This window comes from Anabrus simplex, chromosome 11, assembly GCF_040414725.1.
Source record: "Anabrus simplex isolate iqAnaSimp1 chromosome 11, ASM4041472v1, whole genome shotgun sequence".
NCBI lineage: Eukaryota > Metazoa > Arthropoda > Insecta > Orthoptera > Tettigoniidae > Anabrus > Anabrus simplex.
In genome coordinates this window covers 41386332-41412174 of record NC_090275.1, presented here as the reverse complement: position 1 = coordinate 41412174, position 25843 = coordinate 41386332, and the positions used below count along the sequence as shown (strand labels likewise).

The following is a 25843-nucleotide window of genomic DNA, read 5'->3' as shown; positions in this document are numbered from 1 at the left end:
TTTTTTTTTTAATCCACCAGTTGCTATTCTTGCTCTTGTAAACATGGTTAAACACTCAGTTTGTCAATCTGCTATTATCCATATCCTCATTATGTGACTAAAAAATTTAATTCTCCTATTTCTGATCATGTCTGACATCCTTTCATTATTGTTCCCCTTGTATAGATCTTTATTCCTATTTCTAAACTCTCCTTCCTCCAATTTTTTTAAATATTTTTTTTAAATACAAGTTGCTTTACGTCGCACCAATACAGATATGTCTTATGGCGACGATGGAATAAGAAAGGGCTAAGAGTGGGAAGGAAGTACCCGTGGCCTTAAGGTACAGCCCCTGCATTTGCCCAATGTGAAAATGGGAAACTACAGAAAACCATCTTCAGGGATGCCGACATTGGGGGTCGAACCCACTATCTCCCTAACACAAGTTGACAGATTTCCCCTCAGTATTTTCCTTCCATAACCATTATTATTCCAAGAGACTAATAATGTTGGAGAATACTGACACAATCACCAATCTAATTGCAATACAGTAATAAAGAGACTTATTCATAATCGATTTTGGCCACCTATGGAGGACCACATAAATAACTCTTCATGATTTCTTTTTTTTTATGCTAGTGGCTTTACGTCACACCAACACAGATGGGTCTTATGGCGATGATGGGATAGGCAAGGGCTAGGAGTTGGAAGGAAGCGGCCATGGCCTTAAGTTACAGCTCCAGCATTTGCCTAGTGTGAAAATGGGAAACCACGGAAAACCATCTTCAGGGCTGCCGACAGTGGGACTCAAACCCACTATCTCCCGAATGCAAGCTCACAGCAGCACGCCCCTAATCGCACGGCCAACTCGCCCGGTCAGTTTTCTTTGGCGTCAATATTCCTTCAGATGATATAGATGTTGATTCCCATAGGGAATCTGAAATATTTGTCCCGTATGAGTAAATTTATAATACCAATATAAATGGTCCGTTACTGGACATTGTAAATTTTCCAACTAATTCATTGCTGGTTGCTAGCATTTCGCACCCATGTGCTAGGTTGGGCTCATCAGTTGGTACCTAGCACACCTACCAAGACGTATGACTAGTGCATACCATGAAGGCCAAGCAGGCAACAATTTTTGGTAATGAGACAAAAGTCTCAAGTGCATTGGCACTCCCGGTGGCTCCAAGTAGCCTACACAGTGGCCTCCACGGTATGCACTAGCCATGCGTCTTGGTAAGTGTGCTAGGTACCAACTGATGAGCCCAACCTAGCACACGGGGGTGAAACGCTGGCAACCAGGAATGAGTTGGCTGGAAAATTTATAATGTCCAATAACGGACCATTTATATTGGTATTATAGTATTCCTTCATTCGCTTGCTTACAACTTCTTTCTTTTCAGCCTTCTAATGTTGTTTCTTCTTGGTTGCTTTTATTTTATTAGAAGTTAAAACTGAAGTTCAGATCATCCTGATAAGTTCATTTTCAAAGCAAATTAAAAATTACTGATTTTATACAGTTGGAACACAACAAATATTGATGAGCTTTGATGTTCTTCTGGTTAGTTCGTTAGTTCTGGTTAGTTCGACATGCTAAGCATGTCGACGTTTCAACTACTTTGCAGTAGTCCTTGTCAAGAAGAAATTACACAAGCTGGCGGCTGCTCATACTTTTACAGCAGCAAGAAGGCTAGTTGGTGGTGCAGCGTTACCTTGCCTGTCTTCCAGATTGGTGTTCCTAGGACCTACGCAGTGTGACCCACTACATTCATTCTTCAGTTGTGTGGTGGCAGCAACAGTTGCCAAACTCTGCTGATCTACATTGAAACAGTTTTCATGCTTCATTATCTCTACATCTTCCTGGTAAATACAGTATAAGCATAAGATGAAAGGTTGCAGCCAAAACCGCTATTTCCTCGAATTTAATTTTATGGTTGGAGAGAGAGTATGTTGGATGAGATAGCAATGATGCTTATGTTCATTCAGCCTGGTGCTAATGCTGTGTTTGCTGGTCCTCATTTAAAACTTCCCACACAAACAGGGAATATAGTACATGCCTGCCTGCGCTAGAGAGTGGGTTCTTAGCTGAGCATAACTGATGGGATATTTTCTTTGAAGTGGTAAAGGCAGTCTTGATGTTGTGACACATTAAAACCTTGCCAATCCTGTCCATTCCGCTGCGATCTACTGAAGGCATGCCTTTCTCACAGTGTCTCTTCCAGGCTGGTTCCTGGATCGTGGTGAGATGGTGGGGGTGATCATTGTTTTAAGAGGAAGTACAACTGGTGACTCACCGTCTATTAAAACTAATTGGAGGGAAAAAATGGAAGGTATCGGCCAAAGAAAGACAAGGGCCATGAAAGGCATGAAACTGAAAGACTCCTTCCTTATTTTGTTTTTACAATCTGCTTTATGTTGCTCTGACACAGGTTTTTTGGCGATGATGGGATAGGAAAGGGCTAGGAGTGAGAAGAAGCGACCATGGCCTTAATTAAGGTACGGCCCGAGCATTTGCCTGGTGTAAAAATGGGAAACGCTGAGCGATTTGGCTGTGCAGTTAGAGGCATGAAGCTGTGAGCTTTCATTTGGGAGATAGCAGATTCGAACCCTACCCTGAATACTGTTTTCCGTGGTTTCCCATTTTCACTCCAGGCAAATGTCCTATTTGTCAGTGCGATGTAAAGCAATTTGGAAAGAAAAAAAAAGGAAGGGAAACTATGGAAACCCACATTCAGGGCTGTCAACAGTGGGGTTTGAACCCACTATCTCCCAAATGCAAGCTGATAGCTTTGTGAGCCAAACCGCATAGCCACATGCTCAGTGTGAAAAACTCCCTAGGATTCGCAAACCTAACTCCACTGGGGTCAGGAAAGAATAAGAGTTGACCAAGGGAGGTCGGATACGTTAGATGAAAGTGAGGGGCCTGGCACAAGAAAGTGGAAGCAATGCCAGGACTCAGCCAAGGGCCTCATGGTCGCCAACCCATGCTCCCCAAGTTAGAGACCCCGGGGCCCCTGTTAGTCACTAGTCACCTCCTACGACAGTCAGGAGATAATGTGGATGTTATTCTACTGCCCCCCATCCACAGGGGGTGATCGTGGAGGCTTTAATTCAGTTTTGCTGTATCCATCAGCTTGTAAAACTGAGAGGAAATGCTGCACTTCTTCACTTTGGTACATATCTCAGCAACACAACCTCTTGCACACTCAGTAACCTCATCATTGCCCATTTCTCTTTAGGGTTTGATTGATTGATTGATTAATTGATTGATGTTCTGTGGCCTCTGGAGTATTGGCTGGAAATTAAGATGAGGCCTCCATTACTCTAAACATAACCAGCTGTAAAACTGGACCCAATCCAAATAGAGTACCAACGCCAAAAAGGCCAAGAATAAGAAAAATTTCCTATGAAATCTGTGTCCACTAAATTTGGAAAGGTCCAGCTGCCTTTATCAATCAATCAATCAACATAGATCTGTATTTAGGGCAGTTGCCCAGATGCCCGATTCCCTATCTGATGTTGTCCTAGCTTTTTCTTAAATGATTGCAAAGAATTTGGAAATTTATTGACATCTCCCTTCGTAAATTATTCCAATCCCTAATTGCCCTACCTATAAATGAATATTTGCCCCCATTTGTTCACTTGAACTCCATATTGTGATCTTTTCTGCTTTTAAAAACACCACTCAAACTTATTTGTCTACTAAAGTCATTCCATGTCATCTCTCTACTGACAGCTTGGAATATACCACTTACAAGTAATAAATTTCATTATTGATCCGTATTGAATTTCTATATAATATTGAAACATTCAATTTATTTTAAAAAAGCTTCCACCTATTCAACACAAATGTATTTCTTGCTGTCCATCTCACAACACTGCTGAGGTCTTTTTGCAGTTGCTCACACTCTTGCAACTAATTTATCATTTCTATATGAATTGTATTGAATAGGTGGAATCTTTTTATAAATAAATTGAATATTTCAATATTATATACCACTAAGTCGAGCAGCTCGACTCCTTTCTCCCAAGTCTTCCAGCCCAAACTTTACAACATTTTCGTTACACTACTCTTTTGTTGGAAATCACCTAGAATAAATCAAGCTGCTTTTCTTTGGATTTTTTTCAGTTCTCAAATCAAGTAATGCTTGTGAGGGTCTCATACACTGAAACCATACTCTAGTTGGGGATTTACCAGAGACCTGTATGCCCTCTCCTTTACATCCTTACTACAACCCCTAAATACCCTCATAACCATGTGCAGAGATCTGTACCCTTTATTTACAATCCCATTTATGTGATTACCCAAATGAAGATCTTTCCTTACATTAACAGCTAGGTACTTGCCGTGATTCCCATAAGGAACTTTAACCCCCATCAATGCTGTAATTAAAACTGAGAGGACTCTTCCTATTAGTAAAACTCACAGCCTGACTTTTAACCCCAATTATCATCATACCATTGCCTGCTGTCCATCTCACAACATTGTCGAGGTCTTTTTGCAGTTGCTCGCAATCTTGTAACTAATTTATCATTTCTATTTGAACTGTTCTCGTAGCTTTTGCCATTTTAATGCAAGTGGCATCCTCTCATCCCTCTCACCAAAGCAGCTGGTTCAAATGTAGTTGCACAATGAGAGCTACGGTTATGGGGTTACAAATTGCATTCAAGCTTGGAGGAGACTTATCAACGTGAAACACCAACAGATATGCTAAATGGACTTATAAAAAAGGAAGGAAAAAGTCTACAGAAAGCAGGTAAAAGGGGGGGGGAAAAAAGGGAGAGAGAAGATAAGAAAAAGATGGAAGGATTACTTTTGATGAGCTCCCGAATGTGAGAAGGGTTACAGATGAGAGGATGGGGTAGAATGTGAGGAGACAATACAAGAGTGAAATCACAATAGAAGCGGAAAAAGCAGCAGGAATGGATGAAGTGTGAGTGGAAATGATAAAAGCACCAGGACCTGCTGTTCTACAATAGCTGTATAGTCTATTTAGATGTATATGGAAAGAAAAATTGGTATCAAATGACTGGAACAAAGGAGTTAATAATACCTATAGGGACATTAATTTATCTAGTCAGGGGATTGTGGCTCGCTCAGTCGCCTGTGCTGCGAGCCTGTCTCCCGCCAAGCAGTTTGCCGTAATGCGCTGCTCAGTGCCACAAGTTTGCCTCCTTTGCAGTCTGCTGAGAGCCTTATCAGCATAAGGTTCAGTTTAGTTATTGTATATGAATGAGGTAATCCACCTAATCAATACAATATAAAATTAGTACATCAATTTATTTTAATCATGGTACTAGTTTTGGCCTAATGATATTGATAAAAACGAGAGAATAAAATACAGGCCAGTGAAATGAATTGTGGTAAGAAAGGCAAGAAAGGACACAGTACGAAATGAGGATCTCAGAAAGGAAATCAGAGTGGAAAAGCCTTGACAGAATGTAGGAAAATAAACTTAAGATTGTCTGGACACGTTAAGAGGAAGGAAGAAGGATATCAAGGCAGACCTATGGGAGACCCAAATAGAGCGAAGGAGGGCATGAGGGAAACCCAGACTACGGTGATTGAAAATGATCAAGAATAGAATAATTTTAAAAAACCTGGATTGGAACACAGTTAAGGAGGAACAATAATGGTTGGACAGAGGAAGATGGTAAAGTGTCATAAACATCCCATCCCGCCATGAGCTGGGCAAGGATAAAAATAGTAGGCTATTTAGTATTTTAAAAAACTGATAAATTAGTTATGCACGTAATCAGATTATTGTATACACCAATATGCATCACTGCAAGCTCTTAACCACTGATTAAGCACCCTAGCCATCAACAGCCATATTAAAGTCTTATGCAAAACAAATTCTTATTTTATACTTCTTACCTGCAGAACCCCCTGCTCCAATCTGCATTGCAGCTTGCTTCAAAAGTGATTTGCTCTCAGGCATTGTGTATTTGATTCTGGAATCTTAACAAGCAACACCTAAAATTAATACAACAGTTAATAATATTAAAAAGGATAATGAACTTTTGCACACACTCAAAATCAAAATATTAAAAGTGAAAATTAAAAAAGACCTCATTAGGACATACTGTTCAACAGCTAATCTTATATAACCATCACAAATAACAATGACACTGTAATAAAATGGACTTAGGCTACCAAGAAAATAATACTTCAACCGAGGTGCTAAAATTATCAGTAAGGGGTCAACGAGTTCGTGTTAAAAATTCCGGTAAAAACAACACAGGAACAAGATTTCGAACAATATCACTTTCCAGTTACAACTCCTTACCAATTTCGTACTTATTGAATGTCTTGGCGTTTGGAATGTATTAAAAGTGGACGTAATTCAGGAAAATTACATAGGGCCTAAACATTTTTCAGCCACAGGGCATTACCATTACGCAACCACTACTTCTGTTATCTTCTAAGAATTGACTAGGATTCGAAGGACGAACGTGACAATGCAAAGCTCTCATTATCAGATCACTGCTCTCCACGTGCGAAATTAACACAACAATGGTTCAGATCTGCAGGTGGGGAGTTATGCAGATAGATGATGCCTGTCCTTTAGGACTGATTAATCGCTTTTTCCATAGAAGATAGAATGTTACAGCTCAGCTGCGTCTTTAATTTATAAAATTAGTGCATATTTCACTAACCTAATCGTGTAGATATTATTTCCTTTTGTCACAATATTGTTACGGTTATTATAAAGGTAAAATTATAACTGTCTGAACAGAGACTATCTTCCATTCCAAGGTCACCTCCCCCTTTGGAATGAGTGATGAGATAAGAGCTGCAGATAAATTTGCAAGTCAGCAAAATTCTCATCAGTCATTCCATGGACACTTAACCATAGACAAGGCACGCCCTCCTTCGCTCGCTGATAGTGTTTCTTATTGAGCTTACATACAATGCCAACCATACGGCAAAGAAGGGTAAGAAAACAAAACTTCAGAATTTATATTACTTTTCAGGAAATAGCAGCTAATCAGCTGACGATGTGACCACAAAATCTTCGCTGCTCACCGACAGGGAGCATTGGTGTCTGTTTTGAAAGAACCAAGGAACCATCATTTTGCTGTTTCCATTCAATTATTTTCCTATGTTTTGTGCGAGTTGTGATTTTGTGTTAGTATTTATTAATGATTTACATTCCTGTGAGTTTTAATTATGATTTATTTTCTTACTTTATTTTACCGATTATAATACCGGTTTCTTTCATTTTTTTTGCAAGATGTAGTTATTTTCAGAAGTATTGTTATGTAACCTATTATTTATTCGTCATCTTTACCATATTCACCGACAGTTTTGCTATATAAGAGATACATATTGAATATAGAGTGAAATGCCATATTATAGGAAGGAAAAAGTAACTACCATTCCGCTACTTTTGTCTGTCATCCGTAACCTCTACACTGATCTGTCATTGGCATGTTCTGCTCTGTAGACTTACAGTAATGTTTATACATTTAGAGCTGGCTTGTGCATAAGCTGAAATATACTGAGCTTAAGGTAAATAATGCAAGCTACTATAAAATACAGACGAAAAAAATCATTAACATTTTTTATAAAGATTGATATGGTTAAATTCAGAATATATCTTTAAAACTTATTTGAAAGGGTGATGAGTTAATTTAGTTAGCCTACCTCTGAAGTATGTTACATTGATAGATACAAGATAGGAGTGCTGTTGAGTTGACATTGGTTAGAGAGAGAGAAATTTCATACTTCAATCAGCACGGGTGTCTCAAGGGGAGGGGTGCAGTTTCATCCCTCCGGCTCATAAAAGAGATAGGTTAAGTGGGAAAATCCATAAGAAAAATAGGTTGTGTAATATCGAATGTAATTAATTCAGTAGAATACAATTTCAGTGCATAAAATATGATGAATCTGCAGTAATACTTCGGAATATCTCGTTCGCTTAAGAACAGACTGATGCTGGAACAAAAACTGGAACCTTCTTGTTTGCTGTCCAGATTTGTTTGCCACAGAGTCAGTGAATTCATTGTTCTGTAGCACTCTCTTCCTGTGAACACTGAGCATGCGTAGTCCACTTAGCTTATTGTCTCACATCATAGGCTGATTCCAAGTCTGGCTGATCTTGATGGCCTCAGATACAGCTGCGTAGTATTTGATGTCATTGAACAAGCATCCGACTACAAAGGACTATTACCCCTTGTTATTGATTTCCAAGTTATGGCGTGTGTTGTAACCATACTGCATAAAATACTAATTTTATTTTGCACAAATTGTGCACATTAATAAATTAAATACTAACCCATAAATTCTGAAGTATGATTGTTTACTCCTCTTTAACATCAAAACCATCATTAACCATAATATAAACAAAATAACCCATGTTACTTTATAGAATCGTTCTGTAGACTTGTTTTTATTTCTGATGAACAAAATCTTCAATAAACAGGTAGGCCCTAAGTTTAAAATTACAAAAATTTAATTGAAGTAAAAACATATTTTAGGTCCAACTCCATGGCTAAATGGTTAGCATGCTGGTCTTTGGTCACAGGGATCCCAGGTTCGATTCCCGGCAGGGTTGGGAATTTTAACCATCATTGGTTAATTTCGCTGGTATGGGGGCTGGGTGTATGTGTAAGTCTTCATCATCATTTCATCCTCATCATGACGCTCAGGTCGCCTATGGGCGTTAAATCAAAAGACCTGCACCTTGCGAGCCAAACATGACCTTGGACACTCCCAGCACTAAAAGCCATACGCCATTTCATTTACATATTTTAGGTACAGTGATCATATTACTTAAAATCGTGTCATTCTGACTTCAAACCTTAAATATTCCCCTCCAGACCAACCAGAAATGCACCCTTGTGCAAGTAATTCTGCCAGCCCCTATACCAATTAGTATATATTTCATTATTGTCTGTTGACCCTGTAAATACCAGCCTATGTCCATTTTTATTTCCACTAGGTCTCTCTATGTTCTTATCCCTGATTTTCAATATCCTTTATTATTGTTCCTGATTGCATCAAGTTGATTGGTGCACACGTTAATGTGCTACAGTTATGGAGTCAAGCTCTGCATGGAGATGTGGGTTCTAACCCCACCACTGGCTGTCCTGAGAATGGTTTTCTGTGGTTTGGTAGTGGACCATATTTTCATCATGATGCAATTAATGGAAAAGTATTGGGAATATGGAAAGGATCTGGTCATGACGTTCATAGATCTAATAAAGACATACAATATTGTTCCCAGGAGGTGGTTTGAGAACCCATGGTCAAAAACAGACTGGATACACAAACTCTACAAATGGTGCAAGCAATGTACAACTGTATCATCGTACAGACCCCGGTTGGAAGGATGGAATGGTTTAGAAATGAAATTGGACTAAGGCAGGGAGTGTCTTGTCACCTGTTTTGTTTCTAATGGTTATGTACAAAATTGTAAAGAAGACAAAGGAAGCATATGGAAATAGGTATATAAAATGAATACTATTTCCAGACAATATTGTGGTCTTGGGAACTAACAGCAAAAAAGTACAAGAACAATTTGATGTACTGAATGTGAAAATTGAGAAGTATGGTATCAAAATCAGCACAAAGAAAAGCAAGATCATGGTGATATCAAGAGGAGAAAGACCAGGAAAAGGCATTGTGAGAATTGGTGGTCAAAGTTTTGTTATGCTAGTGTTAACTTATAGTATCTTTTTCATCTGGTAGTGAAAGCTATAAGAATCTTCTGTGGGGCTGTATAAAGAGAAAACCAGGGAAAGCTGAGACAGTCTGGGAACAGGGAGCTTGTCTGTTACCCAGAGGTCCCATTGTTGGTTTCCAGCCAGGTCAGAGATTCTTACGCAGATCTGAGGGCAGATGCAAGGTCCATTCAGCTTAAGTAAATGAAAACGATTGAGGAGCTATCTAAAGGTAGGGTAGAGGCCCAGTCCAGAATAAAAATAACAGCGAGGACTATTTGTTGCGTTGACCATACATCACCTTAATCTGCAGGCCTTTGGGTTGAGCAGTGGTTGCTTAATATGCCAAGACCCAGCAGGACTGTAGTGTCATGGGTTTTTGTATTATTATTATTATTATTATTATTATTATTATTATACCTATTATTATTATTATTATAGAAATTTGCTCACTTCAGACTGGTACAAATAGGGCAATAGAAACTTTTGAAATGTGGTGCTATGAAAGAATTATAAAGGAGAATTGAGAAGGTCAGAACACAAATTAAGAATTGCAGAGTTAAATTGGTGAGAAGACAGCACCAGTAAAATTCAACTAAAAACAAGACACCGTTTTGTAAGGCAAATCTTGAGACACCCAGGATTGCCCTCATTGAGGATGTTATGAGGGCCTGTAGGGCCTAGATGAATATGATAGAAGCCTGAGCAGATTTTTTAGCTGTAGTAGTTACGTAAAGATAGTGATTGGCAATACAAGAGTTGAAATTATCTGTTATGTTTTTATTTTATTGGGCAACATGCCAAAAGCAATACTCTTGCATGTAGTCATGTGGATCATTTTTCTATAGAGACAGGACTTTATTGTCCTGAAGCTTTGTCATGTCTTTGAACCATTAGTTATGAAGACTTGCATGAAGTTGGCATAGTTCCAGCTCTCCTTGATCTTGCCTCATTATGTGCCATTTTGTACTACCATGTCATTTTCCCGGACTTGTTTATAAATACATTTATGAACTCAAAAACCAACTGAACAAGTCCTTGGTGTCTTAAGGTGTGTCTTATCGTTCTATCTCTTCTTTTCATCAAATTTAGCCAAATCAATCTCTAACCAATTTGATTCAGTATCTCTTCATTCATTGTTCAATCTATCCATCTCACTTTCAGCATTCTTCTGTAACATCATATTTCAAAAGCTTCTATTCTCTTTCTTTCTAAGCTAGTTATCATTCATACAATGCCACGCTCTAGACAAAAGTCTTCAAAAACATCTTTCTAATTCCTTTATCAATGTTCGAAGTGAGCAAATTTCTTTTCTTAAGGAATACCTTCCTTGCTTGTGCTAGTCTGCATTTTATGTCTTCTTTACTTCTGCCATCATTAGTTATTTTACTACTCAGTTAACAACATGGATCTATTTGCTTTAAGACTTCATTTCCTAATCTAATATTTCCTGCATCATCTGACTTTTCTCAACTGCACTCCATTACTTTTGTTTTCGGCTTATTTTCATCTTGTACTCCTTTGTACTACCACGTCATTTTCCTGTACTTGTTTATAAATACATTTATGAACTCAAAAACTAATTGAACAAGTCCTGGGTGTCTAAGATCCTCTAAGAAGGATTATTTAACATGTTCTTGCATTTTTTCTGAAACTCAGTTTCAACTTGTCTTTCCATTCTTTGGTAAATAACACATGTTAAAATTTTGCAGGCATGAGATACTAGATGGAGTAGTCTTCACACTTGTCAGCATCAGCTTTCTTGGGAATAAGTAAAACAACATTCTGCCAAAATAGATTATTTTAACCATGATGGTTCAATTTTGTCCGTACTGACTTATATTCAATCTATGAAAACACTTTCCGCCTTGTGAAGTATTGACAAGGCGGAAAGTGTTTTAATAGATTCTGCTGAAAATCAGATGGCACTTCTTCTGTATTATACATGTTACACACTTACTGGAATTTCCTGTAAACGGCCTTAAATATGAGTAAGTTGGAAGTTAACAAGCAGGCTAATAGGTGTGGTATGTATGCTTGTTTGTGAAGCGCCGTAGCCCAGTGGGTATGGCCTCAAATTCACATTGGGAAGATGGCTGGTTCAAATCTGCTTGATGGGTTTTCTTCCGTTCATCACTCTGCTGGCAGCAACAATAGCAGGCAAACCAATCAGATTGTAGGATGCCCACACCATACTTATTACACACACAGGTAGGTCATTCTACTGGCAACTATGGCACACAAAGGACTTTGGATCCACGAGTGGTTAGTTGATCTCGCCTGAACAAGGGGATCTACTGCAAAGGGCTGGTGATGCTATGGAACAGAGTTTGGCAACGTGTTGGATAAGACATTTTCGAGAACCGGCAGACATAAGCCAAAGTGATTACCCGGTTTTTCAGCAGTTCTTGAACCAGGAGCAGGTTGATCTCTTCATCACTGAGGCCCTTTCAACCCCATTTGTGAATGCCATGCAGCTACAATGTTTTACAGCAGTTCGAAGATGGCTTTGAGCACCTGAATGAGGCAGTGTTACAGTCTTAGCAAGCAGTTAAGAAACAAAAGCTCACTGATGATCAGAGGATGTATCGCCTTGTTTTTGCTGGGTACAACGTGCTACTTGATTGGTAGAATGTAATATTCTCCAACGAGAGCAAATTTTTCTCGGTGAATGGTAGGCCGGTGCGAGTGTTCATCCTTTCAGCACCTGATATAATCTAGCGTACATCAGCTAAACATCGGCGCTCTGGCTGTGTATTTGTTGCATGTTAGTTTAGCTCTTGCGGGATAGGTATGTTGCCAAGAATTGAGCAACATCTCACTGCCAGGCCATATGTGCTCATTGTAGGGAATATTATGGTCCCTTCTTTGAGGTTGCTTTGCTCCACCGGTGTTATAAAAGTTCAGCAGAACCTGTTTCTGATCCACACATCCTGATTAGTTCAGGAGTCAGGGTCAGTTTGAGTTTATCGACTGGTCCTGATGTGGGAAGTAGAATTAGAAGAAAACCAGATAAAGGAAAAGGGGAAGAAACAGTAAGATAAAAATGAATACGGTAATTTATAACCTAATGTAAGTAATTTTTCTTCACCAAAAACACCCAATTTTTTAGAAACAGTTTAAGCAAATATAGTATGCACACTATGTAGTTCTGTTGTACAAATCAAATGTACAGCATATTGCAAATTGTAATCATTGCCTACAATAACACCCAAAGTATATATATGACACTGATAAATTTTAACTAGTATTGTCTAACCTCTCTATAAGAATGGTGCATGTTTCTTGAAACCTGTGCTTTATTCAGATTCAGTTTTCTTCTACTTGTCTTTCATTGCTGTACTGAAAATTGTTGATATTTTCTAGTTTGACAACATCCAGGTTTCTTAAAACCATCTAGGTTAATGAAAATTTTAGCGTACTTGTATATAGTATGTTGAAATCTCATCCATCTACACATCATGCATGAAATCTCCTTCTGCATAATTACTGTATATTAGAAATTCTTAAGTGGATACTGGTTGTACTGGTGTAACAAATTATAAAGTATCAAGTATCAGTTCAGAACTGAAGGGTTCTAATATTCAGAATTTTTTGTTTACAGTTTCTTTTTTAGATGCATCGTATGTAGTGGAATGCTATAGCTGAATTAACAATTTAAAATATATAGGTTTAACAGAGAATGCATACCGGTAGTGATAATCCAACAGTATTAGTACTGTATTTGGTCATGCATTTTTCTGTAATTGCTTGGTTGCATTTGGCATGACAAGTAGCTGTTTATAATATTAGAAGATGATATATAGCCTAACTAGATAAAATAATACTTACCTTGTATTTTAATCCAATGTCTTGTTTAAGTAATGTCTTAAAATAAAATTGTGACCAAGTGAGTTGGCTGTGTGGTGAGGACCTTATAGCAGTAAGTTTTTATTCGGGTAATGGTGGGTTTGAACTCCACTGTTGGCAGTCCTGAAGATGGTTTTCCGTGCTTTCCCATTTTCACACAGTGCAAATGTTGCAGCTGTACGGTCTTAATTAAGGCCAAGGATGCTTCCTTTCCATAAATAGCCATTTCCTATCTCATTGTCACTGAAAACCTTTCTGAGTCACCACATTTGTTTTGTGTAATTAGTAGAACGCTTTTTGTCTTGGTAACTTCACAGCTGGAAATTTTCCTTACTGCAGAAAAAACCAGGAAATGGATTAAGGTGTAAAAGCTAAAATAATAATAATAATAATAATAATGTCAGACTCTTTGGCTGAATTGTCAGCGTTAAGGCCTTCAGTTCAAGGGTCTCAGGTTTGATTCCCAGCTGGGTCAGGGCTTTTAATCGCGTGCGATTAATTCTTCTGACTTCTACTGAATGTTTGTGTTTGTCCCAGCACTCTCCTCTTAATATTTTCAGAAATACCTGTTTGAGAGAAAAATATTCCTTATCAAAGAAGAACAGCTCATTCAATATATTCATTCTTCAGTTCAGGTTAAAAGCAGTGTTTTAATCTTGAATATGCCTACTATTCGTGTGTTGTTCAGGAAGCTTTTTGAATTAGAGTTGATGCTGTTTGCAGTGTAGCCTTGGCTGTGGTCCTTTCTCTGAGCACATCTGTGTTGGGCAAGGTCACAGGCTACACTGAAAAGAACAGTGTGGCTCTTCTCTATTAACAGAAAGGATAGACTAAAATTTTTAAAAAATCGTTCATGCTCTCATTCATTCTTTTACTTCTGAAGTCTTTTTCAATTAACAATGCATGATGATAAACAGCTATTTCATCAGACTTTTGAAAGTTAAAAGTTAATTACAAGAAAATTATAATAACTAAATGGCTATACATTTTCAAAAAAAAAAAGTTAAACGAGATATCATCTTTCACTCCAGAGATTCCTGATATTTTCTTGCACTAGCTACAAGAGTACAGTTTATAAAAATGACCCATTGGATGTTAAGTTTGCTGATTACAGCCAGCTTGGGGCTGATGATGTGGATGTTTGGCCCCTTGAAACATTAAGCATCAGCAGAGCATCAACAGCTAGCTTGATAGACTTGATGGAATGCTGATGTTCAGCTTCTTGGCTGATTGGTCAGCACAGTGCTCTTCGATTCAGAGGGCCCCCGGGTTCGATTCCCAGCCGGGAACCTTAAATGGTTACTTCCCTTGGCTCGGGAACTGGGTGTTTGATGATGATGATGATGATGATGATGCTTAATGTTTAAAGGGGCCTAACATCTAAGTCATCAGCCTGGACTGGGTGTTTGTGCTGTCCCCAACATCCCTGCAACTCTCATACCACACACAACACTAACCTTCACTACAATGACACACAGTTTCCTACACACGGCAGATGCCGCCATCTTCATCGAGGGATCTACCTTACAAGGGCTGCACCCAGCTAGAAATAGCTACACATTTTTTCGGTTCGTTTTGGCCTGCTAGGGACCACGGAGCTCGTCTTAACTCTTAGCTATAGTCGCCTGCTTTCTTTTGTCCCAGTATGCTTTCATTTTCTAGCTGTGTGCCTGCTTCCTTCCTTCCATCCGTCCACTTAGGTCTGGTGGTGCCTGTACTTGTTTTGCTTGTGAGGGACAGTGCGAAGATTCCCTGTAGCATGGCCTGTCGGTACTGAGATCAATCAATCAGTCAGTCAATACTGATCTGCATTTAGGGCAGATTCCCTATCTTTTGTTTCCCTAGCCTTTTATTAAATGATTTCAAAGAAGTTGGAAATATATTGAACATCTCCCTTGGTAAGTTATTCCAATCCCTAAATCCCCTTCCTATAAATGAATATTTGCCCCAATTTGTCCTCTTGAATGGTTAAATAAACATAGAAATTACTAGATTTAATGTTTGGCCCTTCCTTTATTGGGCATCATCAGCCTTATTTAATCTTAAAACAAGCTTTGGTTTGAGAACATTTTTACCTATAAAAATTAAACTGCTGATGTCTTAAAAGTATTGACACTGTGGAATAGTTATTATACAAAGAAAAGATATTGAGACATAACATATACAACACGTGCTAAAATTACTTTAAACAATTTAAAATGTTTTCTTTTTAGTTGATGAACTGCCCATCTCATAACATTATCGAGGTCATGTTGCAGTTGCTCATAGTCTTGTAACTTATTACTCTATACAGAACAACATCTGCAAAAAGCCTTACCTCTGATTCCACTTCTTTACTCATATCAGTTATATATATAAGAAAACATAAAGGTCCAATAATATTGCCTTGAGGAATTCCCCTCTTAATTATTGCAGAGTCAGATAAAGCTTAGCCTACTCTAATTTTCTGAGATCTGTTTTCTAGAAATATAAGCGACCCATTCAGTCACTCTTTTGTCTAGTCCAATTGCACTCATTTTTGCCAGAAATCTCCCATGATCCACCCTATCACATGCTTTAGACAGGTCAATCGCCATGGGCGCCTGCAGGATCTTTTCACATTAGCAATTTTCTTGAATATAAAAACTAATGTAACATCAGCAACATTAAATTTTTTACAGAGATTTTCAGTTATAACAAATGCTAGATGACTGTCAGTAAGTTTAGTTAATGAAATAATCTGGTATGATATTAAATAATTGAACATCAACCTTAGAGTTCCGAGGGGGGGGGCCTGCTCCCCCTTGCGCGCGCCCATGTCAATCACGATACAGACCATTTTACCTCCTGAATCCAAGATATGTGCTATATCTTGCTGGAAACCTTCAAGTTGAGCTTCACTGGAATAACCTTTCCTAAAACTGAACTGCCTTCCATCGAACCAGTTATTAATTTCGCAAACAAGTCTAATATAATCAGAAAGAATGCCTTCCCAAAGCTTACATGCAATGCATGTCAAACTTACTACTGGCCTGTAATTTTCAGCTTTATGTTTATCACCTTTTCCTTTATACACAGAGGCTACTATAGCAACTCTCCATTCATTTGGTAGAGCTGCTTCATGCAAACAATTATCAAATAAGTAGTTCATATATAGTACTATATCCCAACCCATTGTCCTTAGTATATCCCCAGTAATCTTATTAATTCCAGCTGCTTTTCTAGTTTTCAACTTGTGTATCCTCACATACACAGTCCCCTTGTTCATTTATTATTCCTGGAGAATGTCCTTCTTGGAACCTGTTTCTGCCTTAAAGTACCTATACATACCCTTCCATTTTTCACTAAAATTTGTATGACTGTCAATTATGCTTGCCATCATGTTATCATTAGCTGCCTTCTTTGCTAGATTCAATTTCCTAGTAAGTTCCTTCAATTTCTCCTTATTTCCACAGCCATTTCTAACTCTACTCTGTGGTCTCTAATGGGATGTGTAGTTCCTGAGGTGATCCACGTGGTCTTGGAAGCCATTCCCCTACTTGTCATTGTGAGGATTCTGTTGGTGACCCTGCAGGGTTTCAGGCAGGTCTTGTGCCCATAGGTCACAAAGCAATAAATTGAAGTATAAGGATCCACCTATTCAATACAAATTATGTGAGAGTTTTTAAATCACCACATTATTATTTATTACATGGGACCGGTTTCGGCATAATGAATGCCATCATCAGCCAAATAGGGAATTTACGACGACATATATAGCAGACATAATCATAATAGACCCTATAATTAAGATGTACTAAGTAGCTTAGAGCGGATATCCATGTTATAAACAAACACTTTTTTTTACAAGTATAAAACTTGATGGTCATATATAACAACTGTTTTTCAAGTTGAAACTTGAAAGTCATATATTAAAAGAAATTAAAAATCTAAAAGCCAAATGTTGATTGTCTTTGATACTATGGTAAGAATTTGTTGGTTATATATGGTATGTTATGGCTATGATTTATTTATATATATGAGTAACAGAGAATTATTTTTGGATGTTGTACGTCATTAGGTCAGTCGCCTTTTCCTCGTACACAATATTTGTAAAGCTCATTGTAGTGCCTGAACCGGTAGGTGTCTCCTCCTCTCTTATGGGTCCTAGTATCTTTCTCAAGATCTTCCTCTCTTGAAGTTCTCGTTTTCTGAGTGGGCCCTTTCGATTTATCAAGAGGAACTCGGAGGCATAGAGTGCAGAGGGTCTTACTGCAGAGTTGTAGTGCTTCAGCTTTAGGTTCTTAGAGAGGTACTTGGAGGTGTAGATGCTTTTACAGGAATGATAGGCCCTCTCTAACTTGGTGTACCTGGTGTCTATGGCCAAAGTTTCGCTCTTGCTTGCTGAGATCTATTCTCCTAAGTATTTGACTGCAGGAACTTTACTTATGGTATAGTGTTGTTTCCTATTGAGATTATAAAAGGTGTTTGCTTTATATTATATTAGTGATAAAAAAAAATTATTATACAATGTTAATGAGATTGGAAACCCAATTTTGAGATGAGAATTTGACAGAGCATTGAGGTATCTTGGAAGCCCAAGGTTTGAATCCCAATGGGGTCAGGGATTTTTGTGTGGTTCTAAGGACTGGTTTGAGGTTCACTTAGCTTATGTGAGAATATTTGTGGAACTATCTGGTGGTGAGATAAAGGCTCTGGTCTAGAAAGCCAATTATAATGGCTGAGCACTACCTTAATCTTTAGGGTCTGGTCCTCCGCCAAGATATAGCCTTGGATTCAAAACGGGACAATGATGACTACTGGAAAGTCAATGGTTAATGAGGGAAGGTCACGAAACATTCATAGGCTGAAGTGTGGCACTTGAAATATAAGATCACTGTACACTCCTGGAGTGGTTAAGGTGTTGGATGAAGAACTGAATAGGTACAATCTTGACATAGTGGCACTGCAAGAGATGAGATGGCCTGGATGCATGAAGACAAATTCTATAGCTACTTCTATAGTGGAAATATGGAAGGCAAACATCAATTTGGAGTTGGTTTTGCAGTAGCCAATAGAATGAGAGGGAACATTATTGACTTCAAGGCAATCAACGAAAGGATATGTTGGTTAAGAATAGAAGGAAAGATTTACAACCTAACTGATATCATTCCATGCACCTACTGAAGAAAAAGATGATGATGAAAAAGACAGCTTCTACGGAGATATAGAATCGGTATACGAAGGTGCACAATCTTACGATGTAAAAGTATTCCTTGGTGACACCAATACCAAAGTAGGAAGAGAGACTATTTCAAGACCCTATATTGGCCCAAATAGTCTACACGACTCCTCCAATAATAACGGAATTAAACTAATCAATCTGGCAACTTCAAAATACTTAAGGATTGTGAGCACCTATTTTCCTTGCAAAAACATTTATAAAGTAACCTGGAAGTCACCTGACGGAAACATTCAGAACCAAATAGACCACATACTAGTGGATGCTAGACACAAAAATATTATTGAGAATGTAAAATCTCGAAGATGTGCAGAAATAGGATTGGATCACTATCTCGTGGTGATGACTATCCGTGAAAGAATAGAATGCAATAGAAGCAAGAGAAGAGAAGCAGACCGGAAAATTAATCCAGATCTAATGAGAGAAGATAATATTAAAGGAAAGATATGTTCTTGAAATTAGAAACAAGTTTGCCACATTATGCGCCACGAACCTACTACGCTGGCGTAGCAGGGGGAGAGGTGATACTCCCACATGGCGCATCCCAGGTGGCGGATAGGGGGGTCCTAACCGGTTTGCCGGCGGACTTCAGGGAAATAAAATACATCTCGCGGACCAAATCACACTACCCCCTGTGGGTGGGGGACGCAGACGAAAGATACATCCACAGTATCCCCTGCCTCATGTAAGCGGCGACCAAGGGATGATTGTCTTAGAACCATGAAACTACTTTTGATTAGTACCATCACGCGGGGGAACACCATGGGTCGCCTTTACTTGCGAGTAGTACCACTACATTAAGTACACAATAGGTTTATGATTAGTAGCAGCAGTGTGTGTGTGTGGACTGTGGGTTTCCAGTACCCGTGAGTCGTACCCACATAAGCAACACCACAGGTCTGGACGTTGCCTGCGAGTTGTACCTCCATATGAGCGACACCGTCGGCCTCCGTTGCCTGTGATTAGTACTCACTATGTGAGGAACACTACGGGAATACTGGCTCCCGTGATTAGTACATCTAGGTGAGGAACCTCATCAGTTTGCGTTTGCTATGAGTGGCGCCATTGTGTGAGAAACACCATAGGTCTGCGTTACCTGTACGACATACAATACTTGTGAGTAGTACCGTAATGTTTGGAACATCGTGAGTTTGCGCTAACTTTGATTAGTACCGCAACTTGAGAAATACCATGCTTCTCCTTTACTAGCGATAAGTGCCATTATGCGGGATCGTTGACATAGATATTGACCCATTTTGACAAGCATCATAGATTCAGGATTGGGCTTGGGAAGCAGTCCCTTGGTCAGTAATATTGTTTATGGGAATGTGAGGCATTGCGCGTCTTATCCACTGATTGTTTTAAATTCATATTCATCAATTCATTCCTCATCATCACTTTTTGAATTCTGGTCAGTGGATGAATTTTGTACTTTTAAATTGTAATCGCATTTCGTCTCATTTCGTACCATAGGGCTCGATGACCTAGATGTTAGGCCCCTCTAAACAACAAGCATCATCATCACATTAGAAGATGATGTAGATGAACTATGGTCCAAACTCAAGACCGGAGTCCAACATGCTGCAGAAGAGGTGCTGAAACCATTGGAGAATAGGAGGAGGAGCAGAGGATGGTTTAACGATAGGTGCAAAGATGCTCTCAAGAAGAGAAGAGCGACCAAAATGTTGTGGCTGACAAACGAAGATGAAAGAATGAGGTTGGAATACATGGATGCAACCAGTGAAGCAAGAAAAGTCCTCCGAACAGAAAAGTGTGAGTATATAAACAGAAAGATAACCCTAGCAGAAGAGGACAAAACGTTACGTAATACAAGAGACTTTTACAAAACATTCGGATACTTCAAGAAAGGATATACCGCAAGGGTAGATATCATCAAAGATCAAGCAGGACAAATGATAACAGACAAGATGAAAGCTATGGAGGAATGGAAAAACTATTTCAAAAATCTCCTGAATGTGGAGGAAAACATCAATAATGCTTCAAGAAAAGAAGAAGAAGAGGAAGAAGAAGAAGAAATATACAGAGAAAATAGAGCGACAATACAAACAGGGGAAAATGAAATGCCCAGCAGGGAAAAAGTAGGAGAAATCATAAAGATGCCAAAGAAAGGAAAGGCACCAGGAACAGATGGAATACTTGCAGAGATGTTGAAAGAGGGAAGACATATCTTACAAGACAGAATGCACCACCTGATATGTGTAATTTGGAGGAAAGAAAGGATTCTGGCAGAATAGAAACAGTCTATCATCTGCCCGATATTTAAGAAAGGAGACCCAGTAAGTTGCAGCAATTACAGAGGAATCACTTTATTATGTACAGCATATAAAATCTTGAGCATGTTACTACTAAAACGATTAACACCATACGTCGAGGAAGTACTTGGATTCCAGCAAGCAGGGTTCAGAAAGGGAAAATCAACCATTGACCAACTGCATATGATAACGCAAGAATTATCAAAGAGCTGGGAATTTTGCAGAGATGCACACTGTCTATTTATGGACTTCCAAAAAGTATATGATAGTGTGAACAGGTAAGCAATATGGCAGGAACTGGAAAGGGCACAAGTTCCCAGGAAAATAATAAAACTAACTCAAGCATGTATACAAGAAGCAACATGCTCAGTGTAAGTAAATGGAAAGAAGTCAGAGAAGTTCGAAGTGAGGACTGGAGGGCGACAGGGAGACTGCCTCCCCCCCCTTCTGTTTAATCTGGTACTACAAAAAGCACCGAGGAAACTAACAAACCTAGGGACAGGAATTCAACTGGGTAGAAGAATCAACACCCTGGCATACGCGGATGATGTAGTCCTGATAACACAGAATGGAGCAAGATCTTGTTAAAATGACAAGGGTTTTAAGAGAAGAAGCAATTAGTGTGGGCTTAAAGATGAATATGGAAAAGACCAAATACCTTGTAGTGAGCAGAGAAAACAATAACAAACCCTTAGATGCTGATGGAGAAATCTTTGAAAGAGTAAGAGCATTTAAATATCTCCGGGCATTACTCAGTGAGAGGAATGAGATAGACCAAGAAATAATGGCTAGAATTCAAGCAGGAAACAGGTCAAGGTTTGCAGTCAGAAAGCTGCTCAAGTTTCGGCTTCTGTTGAGACAAACGAAGATAAGGATCTACCGGACTGTAATACAACTCGTGGTCTTATACGGAGCAGAGACCTGGACTCTGGCCCAAAAGACAGAAAGAAAACTCATAACATTTGAGAATGCTGTGCTGAGACAGATTTTTGGACCATTGAAGGACAGAAGGGAATGGAGGAAAAGGGAAAACCTAGAACTTCAGGAATTGCACAAATTTTTAGACATTGTGGCAGTGATTAAAGAGAGGAGGATGAAGTGGTATGGACACGTAATGCATTGAGGTCAGATAACCAGGCAGATGGTGGAAGAAAACATCAGAGGCAAAAGACCAAAGGGAAGACCACGATTGAGATGGATAGATGGGGTCAGAGAGCATATGAGCAGAATGGGACTACCCAAAGAAGAATACACGGATCGAAAAAGATGGAGGAGGCTAATAGGGAACATGCATGATCCGGGGTTTTAATTAAAAATATGCTAATCTGATTCAAAATTTCATGCAGAATTCAAAAATGTGATCAGAATGTACAAATAATAACTCCAAACATGATAAAAATCTACGAAAATGTCACGTCACGCAAGTACGCGATCTCATTGGTCTGACGTCATCGTACAGTTTGACTGAATTAGCAGACGAAATAACACATAGTGTGCTGTGAGAAGCAGGATACACTTCGCGTATTTCTACTTTATGTTAGTGTCTGGTATGGTTAAATTCGAGGTCTATACATTGGATAATAATCTGAGTGGTATATTTTAGACTTAAAATGAATCCTGCGCAGACAGTGAGGCAGAAAACTTATAAATGGTGTAGAGTTCCGATGTGCAATAGCACATCGCATACCATACCAAACAAATTGTTTATAAATGTTCCAAAGACGCTAAAACTAGGCAGAAATGGATTTTGGCGAGCCGGAGAAATGCTGGTGATATATCGGAAAAGTCTACAGTTTATTTTTTTGAAGATTTTAACGTAAGATGAATTTGTTTGAATTTTCAAATCACTTTTCCATGTCAGCTGTTCTAGTGGTAAAACTTTAAATTTTAATGTATGATGCTTTATTTAAATGCTTCAGTTACATCTTGGAATATGAAAGTAATAAACAGTGCATTAAATAATGCTGATTATTATTCTCCAAACCTAACCTATGTTTTGGGTGATCCATGTCAAGATAATAAATCAAAGGGGTTATGAACCATTTTGACAGCTCTAATTCTACCAATATATCTTGGCATGGGACAGTTATGTATGTCTTTATTGAAGAGCTTAATTGGTAAAGAAATTTAGGCTATATCTAAATACTCTATAATGTAACAAAGAATAGGCGTGTGCATCATGAAAGGAAACAACGTGAATTTAACAAACGTATAACTCTACACAAAACCAATGCTTGTCTGTTGGGGTCTTATAAGTTAACAATGCTCAAGTATAATAATTATCATAATATTAATGAAATAAATAACATAATTGCACACAGGTGAAAATAGTGATGTAGGTGTTTAAAATATTATCCTACTTAGCCAAAGTTTTAGGTTATACAAGCCAAGTCAATAAACCGAAGGGTAAAAATACCGCGCGAGTTGGCCGTGCGGTTAGGAGCGCACAGCTGTGAGCTCGCATCCGGGAGATAGTGGGTTTTGAACCCCACTGCCGGCAGCCCTGAAGATGGTTTTGCGTGGTTTCCCATTTTCACACCAGGCAAATGCTGAGGCTGTACCTAAGGCCACGGCCGCTTTGTTCCCATTCCTAGGCCTTTCCTGTCCCATCGTCGCCATAAGACCTATATGTGACGGTGTGACGTAAAGCAAAAAAAAAAAGTCACAGCACCCAAAGACATTCCTGTATTGAGCGACTAAAATGTCACCAGGACACTTTTCTTTCCTGATATGCTCAGCTTGTTAAAAGCCAAATGTAATTAATGTTATTGTCTTCACGCCCCGCTAACTACTTCTACGATTTTTGGGAGACGCCGATGTGCAGGAATTTAGTCCAGCAGGAGTTCTTTTACGTGCCAGTAAATCTACCGACACGAGGCTGACGTATTTGAGCACCTTCAACTACCACCGGACTGAACCAGGATCGAACCTGCCAAGTTGGGGTCAGAAGGCCAGCACCTCAACCGTCTGAACCACTCAGCCCGACTTGTGAAAACTAGATGAAGTCATATTTATCTTTATCAAGTTTAATTTTTTCCCTCCACAAAGATATTTAATTCTCTTTCATGGGCCCCGGAAGTGGGTAGGCCAGTTGTCCCAACCATAAATATTTTTTTTGGGGGGGAATGATAGATTATAGCCCTATAGTACTATGATCTTTCTTTCTTTCCTTCTTTCTTTCTTTCTTTCTTTCTTAATCAGTTTATCCTTCAGGGTTGGTTTTCTCTCGGACTCAGCGAGGGATTTCACCTCTACCACTTCAAGGGCAGTGTCCTGGAACGTGAGACTTTGAGTATGGTGATGAAACTGATGAGGAGGGCCATTACCTCGCCCAGGCGGCCTCACCTGTTATGCTCAACAGGGGCCTTGTTGGAGGATGGGAGGATCGGAAGGGATAGACAAGGAAGAGGGAAGGAAACGGCCGTGGCCTTAGGTGCCTGGAGGAGAAGTAGGAAAATACGAAAAACCACTTCGAGGATGGCTGAGGTGGGATTCGAAACCGTTCTACTCAGTTGACCTCCCGAGGCTGAGTAGAGCCCGTTCCAGCCCTCGTACTATTTGTTTTCAACTTTCATGGCAGAGCCGGGAATCGAAACCGAGCCTCCGGGAGTGGCACACATTAACCACTATACCACAGAAGCGGACTAGTACTATAATGCTACCTATATGTTTATGTTAGTGCTGAAATCCGATTTCTTACTTTACTAATGCTGAAAGTCCGAAAATGTAATGTTATTCTTTAATAGGGGAATCAGTCTAGAAGGAAATGTAGAAAGTGATGTAATATCTATCCAGGTTCGTTGTTATCCTAATACTATGGGTTACAGTACATTGCACGTATATAAAAGACGCCACTTACAAACTTGCTTGTTATCCGCGAATTTCTGCGGCCACAAAAGTCACATTTTTCAAGAATGATGACATCTACACATGGTAGATTGTCTGACTGTGCTGTTTTGAACGTTTCTTCTGTCATTTCGAAGTTATTCGCCATCATGAATAATAAACAATCGGCTTTTAGCAACGGCTGATGCACAACGGCTGATAGAGCTCCATGCGGTACTGGATCGTGACGTCACAGCGCGCCGCTTACGTCAGAGGCCGTTTCACTCGCCTTGCGGAAAGGCACTATTAAATATTTTTTTAATGGTAGAAAAAAAGGCAACATACCACAATGTAATACGTTTACGTACTATTTCATTGGTGTACTTTTCAAAAAAAATATTTTTGAAAATGATGCATGTTCCCAATTGGCGAGGCCAAAAACAGACTACGGTTTATGTGGTCAACTAAGTAGTGAGCACACATCACCTAATCTGCAGACTTTTGGCATGGTAAACAAAGGCCCATCAGGGCTGATGCACCATTGGTGTTTGTTTGGTTTGTCCTAAGGCACCTACACAAAAAAGAACAAGGCACTTGGAATGGAATTGTCTTTACTGATTTAAGTTACTTGCTAGGTATGTGAATTGGCCAACATTCTGTAATAGTTGGAGTGGGATTTCTGAAATTAAAATTTCCATCCCTATTTTTAGGTCCTGTGGTTATAATCAAAATATCAACAGATGTTGATGTAACTTTTTTGATGGTTACTTGGTTCAGATAAAAGGTTGTATTGGAGAACCCTCTACTTGCAGCACAGATGTATTACTTTGCTTTTAGTGCCTGACTCCAGTTCTATGAAGAGTTTCAGATTGCTTGATAACTTACCTTGACATAATAATTGTCTGGTATCCTTGGCTTATATAGGGCCATGAAGTTCTTTGGGTAGTCAATCTTAAGTCATAGCCAGCTATCTGAACAAACTGTTTATCAGCAGTGTTGAGTCATGCTAAATTATGCCAGCCTTCAAAGGAGCTGAAAGTTACCA

General features: G+C 39.0%; 2 protein-coding genes across 6 annotated transcripts in view; one reads left to right on the top strand and one right to left on the bottom strand.

Moving 5' to 3' along the window:
- The window catches only part of LOC136883427 (mitochondrial 2-oxodicarboxylate carrier), a 50122-nt gene extending 43357 nt beyond the window's left edge, over nucleotides 1-6765 (bottom strand). Inside the window, exons 1-2 of one of the 4 annotated variants that reach the window (XM_067155699.2) lie at nucleotides 6643-6765; nucleotides 5861-5959 (exon numbers count right to left, since the gene is read on the bottom strand). In XM_067155699.2, coding sequence (XP_067011800.1) covers nucleotides 5861-5924 — 64 coding nt within the window. In that variant the 5' untranslated portion in view covers nucleotides 5925-5959; nucleotides 6643-6765. Of the gene's footprint in view, nucleotides 1-5860; nucleotides 5960-6272; nucleotides 6571-6642 lie in introns of those variants that run through there. The other 3 variants (XM_067155701.2, XM_067155702.2, XM_067155700.2) reach the window with 3 other exon arrangements.
- Nucleotides 6758-25843, top strand: part of NTPase (ectonucleoside triphosphate diphosphohydrolase NTPase) — an 89372-nt gene continuing 70286 nt past the window's right edge. The window contains exon 1 of one of the 2 annotated variants that reach the window (XM_067155696.2): nucleotides 6758-6921. In XM_067155696.2, coding sequence (XP_067011797.2) covers nucleotides 6898-6921 — 24 coding nt within the window. In that variant the 5' untranslated portion in view covers nucleotides 6758-6897. Of the gene's footprint in view, nucleotides 6922-7006; nucleotides 7144-25843 lie in introns of those variants that run through there. The other variant, XM_067155697.2, reaches the window with a different exon arrangement.